At 42.4% G+C, this 7,258-nt stretch overlaps 1 protein-coding gene across 1 annotated transcript; it reads right to left on the bottom strand.

Annotated features, from left to right (window-relative positions):
• Positions 1-5,791, bottom strand: LOC146983375 (uncharacterized). Its single transcript, XM_085784898.1, has 3 exons — positions 3,630-5,791; positions 2,350-2,429; positions 1-1,270 (listed from the first exon to the last, which is right to left on the bottom strand). Exons 1-3 carry the CDS (start codon positions 5,686-5,688, stop codon positions 1,172-1,174), a joined length of 2,238 nt encoding a protein of 745 aa, XP_085641024.1. The 5' UTR covers positions 5,689-5,791; the 3' UTR covers positions 1-1,171.
• Between the last annotated feature and the right edge of the window lie 1,467 nt (positions 5,792-7,258).

Here is a 7,258-nt window from a genome sequence, read left to right as displayed (position 1 = left end):
TTCCTACTACGGCCCATCACACTGGACCCTACATTTCTCACAATGTAAGAGGATCGTGTCCTCCCATACATTTGGATGTGACCTTAGACAGCGAATGTCTAAGGAATTTGTTTATGTAAAACAAACAAACAAACAAACAAAAATATGTATTCATGGAAATAAGGGTTGTTGAGCAAAAATGTGCAAAAGCTGACAACTCCTTTTGCTCAAATCCAAAACCCAAAGCAGAAACTCCATTGGAATTCTGCAGTAGGAACTCATGGAAGAGGAAAAAGGTGATCATTGCAACGTTGTAGGCCATTTGGTTGAACTGTATTTTGTTCATCAAATTCAGTTAACAGAAATAAAGAGAACAATTGAATAGATGTGTCAGCTTCATTTATGTGCTGAATAAAATTATTACTATGACATATCAAAATAAAAGCATATTTGACACAGATACAAAGCAGAGTTAGAGGAGCCAGAGAGCTTCGGCTGAAACTATCATAAGGATTTAGGTCATATTGATTTATCACTGTAGTATGTTCTTCAAGTCAGTCATATAGAAAGTGTGCTTTACCTTGATATGCTTCTGACTGTCATCTGAGGTCAGGTCACCTGATGTTGCTGTGATGTTTCTCATCAGCTGTTGTTCGGCGTAGGTGTGACCAACGCGACAGTCTTGTTGAATTTGCCGGGTTGGTCAGGCAAACTGCTGTCAGCTTAGCCCCAGGTGTGTGAGAGCATGAAATCCCCCTTGTCCCTGTTAATTGTCCCCTCGGCCTGCTTACTGATCTCAACGGCCTCCTTAATCCAACATTTGTATTTGATGATTTTAAATTTCAATGATTTTTGCGTTGTTCAAGTCCATGATGTGATTGTTTCTTTTGCAGTGGTCTATTATGACGGAGTTATGGTCACACCGAGCAAAACAACAGCTGATAAGACACGTCACAGCAACATCAGCTGACCCTTCTGAGGAAGACTGCAGATGATGGTTGAAACATACCAAGGTAAAGCACACTTTTCTATTGGTCTGACTAGAAGAACATACTATAGTGATCATCAGATGAAGACATACTGTAATGAACTTCAGTGAACTATAGTAATTTATCTCTGCCTAGATTTGTGCAGCAGTCTAGCATTGCAGATCATAAATATTTTATGTGTAGTGTTGCCAGGATGGTCAATATCAGTTCTTTTCTTGTGATGGCTGCCCATTGATCAGACCAGACTCCCAACGCTGCCACAGAGGAGCCTTCTGACCGCCTGCTCTGTGAACTTTTGGCTCCTGTTGTGGGATAAGATGGAGAGAAGAGCAAGATTTAGAGAGGGAGATGAGCTCTGAATTTCAAATTGTTGTGGAAGTAGAGAAGAAAACACTGCAGTTGAGATTACCATTCAAAACACCATCAAAGAAACCCATGTGTAGTTGATAGCAACTCCTGACAGATATAACCATTATCTGGTACTGTAGCAGCCAGTCTTTCATATGTAATATGAATCCAATACAAAAAAGTGAGGTCACAATGAAGTTGACCCTTGATCTTTTGGGTCTAACACGTCCTCACCACTGTCATAGTTACTGTATGAAGTCTCAAGTCATGGCCTAAAATGTGTTTTGTGAAGTTACAAAGATTTTCAAATTCTAATCATGACTCCATGTGACCATTGGTACCAAATTTGACGACATTCTCTCCTGAGATATCGCACTGATAAGAATAAGATGGATGTACTGTATGTACACAAGGTCTGATGGCCAACCCAGAAACTTAATGGCCATTGGAGGCATGGAAATCTCATGTAGAACTCATTCCGGATGAAAATAAACAAAAACATAATGACTTATAATTACATGATATAGTATTACTGATATATCTCTTTCAGATATCATATGTAAAAAAAAAAAACCCCAAAAAACAAGACATTATGTAAATGTTATGTAAGGATGATTTCACGGTCTTACGCAAGATGTTGTCACAAATCAAATACAGAACAAGAATTTATAAAATCCATCTGCATTTCAGAACACTTCAAATCTAATGTTTTTGTTTACCCATTTTATGTGCCGACCAGATAGGATTCAGAAATGTGCAAATACAGCCACATATTTAGAGTTCAATTTGAACTGAATCTTTATTTTTCATGCCGTGAACGTCACCATTAGTAGGCCACCCCCTCCGTGCTCTCTGAGATGTGAACAACAGAAACCCTTTGATGATGCTCTATCCTTTTCCTGAACTGGTGACAGTAAAACATGACAGCGTACTGTGTTCCTGCCAGTGCGTTGCATATATCAAATGCATATCTTACAGAAAGAAGATGAAAACAAAAATGAGCTGTTTCCAGTTAATGGACCTGATTCATCACCTTTTTCTGATCAGGTTTCTTCTGATCTTTCTTGGCCGGCGGTGGCCAGACGCATTCCAGTTTCCCCCTGTGTCTGACATCTGAAGAGCAAGAAGAAGAAACAAGTGAGATAATATGAAGAGGGGGGAATCAGACTAGTTTACTACCCACAGCAGAAACCTGAACATTATTTCCCAGGCTAGCTGCATTTCATACAGAATTATTTTGTAGGGTTTTGGGCTATGTTTAAAAAAAACAAAAACATAATCCACAATCTCTTCATCCACTGTGTACAGTTCATGTAGATTAAGTAGCTCTGAGCAGCAAGAAGCTCATATCACAGTCCTGAACTGTGTGTCTGGGTTACACAAAAACAAAGTGTCGTGTCAAGCATGATTAGGATAACACAGTAGAGCTTATCTGACCTTAACAATGAGTCATTTCCCTTAGTTTAGCCCAGCCCACACACATTATATAGCTGTCACATGTGGCTCCGTCGTCTTCACCTTGAGACAACCCACGCATCATTATCCCGCCGCTGAAAATACTAACACGGTGCTACATAATGGCACACTCCCTGACTGGGTGCTGCTGTGTGTTTACTCAGGGCTTGAAGCTCTCCTGCTGGGTGTATAGGCAACAACAGCAGACAGGAAGAAACGCAGACAAACTGGGCATACAGATTCCTTCCAACAAGACGTATCAGCCGTCTTAAGTCATTCCTATTTACACAACACTATAATCGAACCAGAACTGCCCGTGGCTCAAGCTGGAGCCCAGATAGCAGCCTTCATGTTGTCACTTAGCCCGCTGGCATCTGCTGACTCAGATCAGGCCACAGCTAGAGTGATGTGCCCTTAACCGCCGGTGACAGGGTTGACATTAAGTTGTCGATAAGACTCCTTGGATAACACTATGTGATGCTAATGTAGAGAGGCATTCATTAAAGTGTTCAGACTGAGTGTCAGAAGGCTGGGATGTGCAAAGAATAAAGATCTAAGTGACTCCTATCAGACATAGAAGTATTAGCGTGATGCATCTTTGCACCATGATGGAAATGTTTCGACATTATACCCTTATAACACCGTGCAGTCACACGGAGAATTCATCAGTAAAGTGAAATTATACCAACTCACTGGTAGTTTACCATAGGAGTAAACAGTATAGCATTTACCTTTGAGATAAATGTAAAATACTGGAAGTACTCTACAATGTGCCTCAGAGCTGTACACTACTGTATTCAGTTAAGTCCCACCACTGATACTCGTGTCAAACGAATCACAGAGACCATGCGGACTGACCTGGTACGAGGGTCTGTGCTGATTGCTTCTCGTCTTCCTCTTGAGCATTTTGCCTATTCTCTCCATACAGAGTGCATCTCTGTCTGCGCAGCTCCTCCTCTCTTTCTCTGGCCTCCCGGATGTCCTTTTCTACCTCTGGCTGCAGAGCCAGGGCTGGACGCAGCTTGAAGAAGGGGTTGTGTTTGAGGATGGGCGATCCTTGCCTCATGTCTCCCTCCCTTATTTTGCGTCTCATATCTACAGCTGATATGGCGACATCAGTGCCTATGGAATCCATGCTTCTGCACAGACGTGGCTGTTTGTCTTGTTTTGGGTAAGGGGATAGGCGCATTTTGTCTCGTGAACCCCCAGTTGGGCTCCTTGACCTTAGCGTTTCAGAGCTTTGGTCCCTTTCAGAGGTTGTAGATTCATGCAGTCTGAGGGAATTTGTTCTGGAAACAGGGCAACTTTTGAGGGAAAATATCTCCAGGCTACGTGTGCGCTCCAGCACAGAAGGATAAACAGGACCTCTTATCTGCGTGGTAGGGATTTTCTTGTGCCTTGTTGGACCCTCTGTGTTATCCTGCTGGAAAGCCTCAAACATAAGTTTTGTCTCTTTTAACTGGCGGACCTCTCCTTTGCTGTAGCCACCCGGGATCTTCCCCTGGTTGACCAGCACCAGTTCTCTCTGAAACTCTTTACTTATCTCCTTCTGCATCTTCTTCTCTGAGAACTGCCAGTCGTCGCGTTGGCCAGCCTGGGGTGGGATTGGTTCGAGCGAGATATTGGTCTTAAAGGGAATCTCCAGTACATCTGGATTATCTGCAAGGTTGAGGATACCCCCAGCTCTCTGCAGGTTTTGCTTGTCACATTGATCGTCATCAGGGCTATCAGTCCTCTGTACAGGCATTGTAGACAAAGACGTCCTTTCTTCTTCACCTGTTGGCGTCGCTTGTCTTGGTGTCAAATCGTCGTCTAAATCTTCCTCAAACTCATCCTTCTCCTCACCTCTTGTTTCTTGGTCGACCTCATGCCGTTGGTGCACCAGTTGCAGACGTTGAAGTAGTTCCTCTCCCTGTTGGATATCTATAGATAACCTCTTGTTTCCATCTCCCTGTTCTCCCTTTGTCATCTCGTCAGAGCCATCGGAAACAGAGAGTCGAGGGGTTTCGCTTGAGCTGCTGTCTCTCCTCACCCAGTCATTCTTTGTTCGGTTATAGTCCAAAGACCTGGTGTCAACATGTTCTTGATCATCCTTGCTCTCCTCTACAGGTATCTCTGTGCTTGTTGAGTCCATCTTGTTTTGGTTGCATTTGACAAGCTTTGGTGACCCTTGGGGGGTTTCTAAATCATTTGCACCACTGCAGTCGTCATTTTCTGTTACTAATTTTGAGTTTGTTTCATTGTCAGAGTTTTCATCGATGTTTGACGGATTTTCTTTTGGGTATTTGTCTTCCTCTGCATCAGTTTCCCTCCAAATATCCTCTTGTTGCTCATTTGATTCTCCATCTCTTGTTGTGTTATCCTGATGGTGCCTTCCTGGTGAATCATGGCATGTTTCCATCAAACAACCCGTGTCCTCCATAGGTATTTGGTCTTGATCTGTTGGAGAGATGGTGTCCTTGCCGATGGACAGAGATATGTTCGTAAACTCCTTAGGAGTCTGCGTTGTACCTGCTATTACTTCATCCACCTTGTTGTGTGCTGCCATTAACTGGTTCTCACCATGGTGCCAGTCTAAGCCGCTGAGATTAGCTTTAGTCTCTGTGGCGTCAGCTGCCCCATTTGAAAGGGTCACACTGGATTTATTGACCACTGCACCTGTGCTGCCCTCTGCTGGAAGCACAGGAGCAGTGGTGGAAGGAGGTGGTGGGATGAGGCCATCATCTACACCCTCATCATCCATCATGCTGTAGCACCTCGTGATCACTGAACGGCCAGGACGAATGACTCTGCTTTTATCTTGGGGCATCTCACCAGGGTTTATTGATCGGACCTCAGGGGTGGAGTCCACCTTCATCCACAAACCACCATCGTCTTGGGAAACCTGACCTTGAAGTCTGGGATGTCTTGTTTCCATGGTGACATGAATCACTTAAAGATGTTAAATCTGTGTTCCCCGTTAATTCTTCTTTGCTTGCGATTAAATATGAGTCACATAAGAGAGTGTTACTGAGGTAAATGATAAAATCCCGTGTAATATATCCTGTAATGATAAATTGAACACTGTTAGGTGATGAATACACAGGGAAATGTGCACATCTTATCTTATCTGTTGCCTCAAGTGTGTCTTGCCTATTGATTGTTTTGACACAACATCTGTAGAAAGAAAGCTCCTATGTTCTCTCTTTAAAAATCTGTATATTCTTACTAGCAGGATTTGTGACATCAAGGTCCAATTTGCAACTTGCACACTGAAATATGAGACTTCCTCTGGCAAGGGTCAGACTTTTAGAATAAAAATATGTTATTCACAACATTTGGCATCTTTAGGGGGTAGCAATTTTCAACACATTTTTGAGTTCATTGATCTTTTTCATGGAGGAGCCGCAAACTGTTTTTTCTTTAAAACACATTTAAAAGAAAGCCCTTGGTGAGATAGATCTTATGTCACCATATCTTTTTGTGCTGGGACTTGTACTGTCAGATTCATATGGAACCACACAAGTAAAAATGATCTGATGAGCCCTATTGAACCCACTGCTGATCTCAATGCAAGCAAAGTGTGCAGGTGTTTAATGTTTAAATGGAAATTCATTAGCAAATATACAATGTTCAGACATTTAGGGTTGTTGGGAGCTGGAGCCAATCTGATAATATGCAACATACAACTAACAGACCTGAATTGTTCCAAAATCAAGATTGTCATTTAAATTGGTACAAACTAGTTTCCATACACCTGGAATTCTGCTCTGCTTGGCTGGTTATCCAGCCTTGCTACAAGCACTGGGAGAGCCACTAGTTGTCTTTTATTTTTCTTTTCAGCAGTGCATACAGCCGCTGTGTTGTTTTGGTGACTTTTCTCCCCCACTGTTACTATAGCGCTGCCATTTCTGCTGACAAAGGAAAAGAGTAATCGGCTTTCCTGTCTGTTTTGGCACGCACACTGTGTACAGTATCTGCCTGTCTGGCCGGACCCAGATGCTCTCATCATCACTGGTGTGTTCCTGTCAACAATTATGTTTCTGTCTGGTATAACAGCCTTTATTTATCTGGTTGATGCCAGTTATCCATGAGGTCAGTGATCAGCCTTGTAACATTTTGTCTTCACCAAGCTTCCTAGTGGACATGTATTGTGTGTTTTCACTGATGAATCATAGAAAGCATGGAGACATTATGATGATACAATGTCAGAGCGTGCAAATATAAAATATTGTCCCTGTATAATCTGATTCCTTGGAGCAGCAGGTTTGAATGTACAAGTCTATACTTACACCTGCATTCAGGGGCTTACTGCCAGCCACACACAGCAATTCAGGATTAACAAGAACAGCACCACATTCAATGTAAAGCTCAAGCTTAATGAGCTTAACCTGTTTATTCCAACTTCCTTTCAAGGAATGTCTTATCATAAATAATTATTTTAAATGCTATTCACAAATATTCAAACACTTTACTTAAGTGGCATTATCCACGCAGTTTCATTATTC

Source organism: Trachurus japonicus, chromosome 8 (genome assembly GCF_045865225.1).
Source record: "Trachurus japonicus isolate A0001 chromosome 8, Traja_1.0".
Taxonomy (NCBI): Eukaryota; Metazoa; Chordata; class Actinopteri; order Carangiformes; family Carangidae; genus Trachurus; species Trachurus japonicus.
Note: the sequence above shows the minus strand (reverse complement) of the source record. Positions and strands in the feature narration are given on the sequence as shown.

What these genes read in the sequence shown, in the direction of transcription:
- LOC146983375 (XM_085784898.1), bottom strand. Translation starts at nt 5,688, where the DNA reads ATGGAAACAAGACATCCCAGACTTCAAGGTCAGGTTTCCCAAGACGAT. An exon ending in AGCACAGACCCTCGTACCAG is followed by an intron (nt 2,430 to 3,629) that starts GTCAGTCCGCAT and finishes CTTGCTCTTCAG; the next exon opens with ATGTCAGACACAGGGGGAAA. An exon ending in AGAAACCTGATCAGAAAAAG is followed by an intron (nt 1,271 to 2,349) that starts GTGATGAATCAG and finishes ATCCCACAACAG; the next exon opens with GAGCCAAAAGTTCACAGAGC.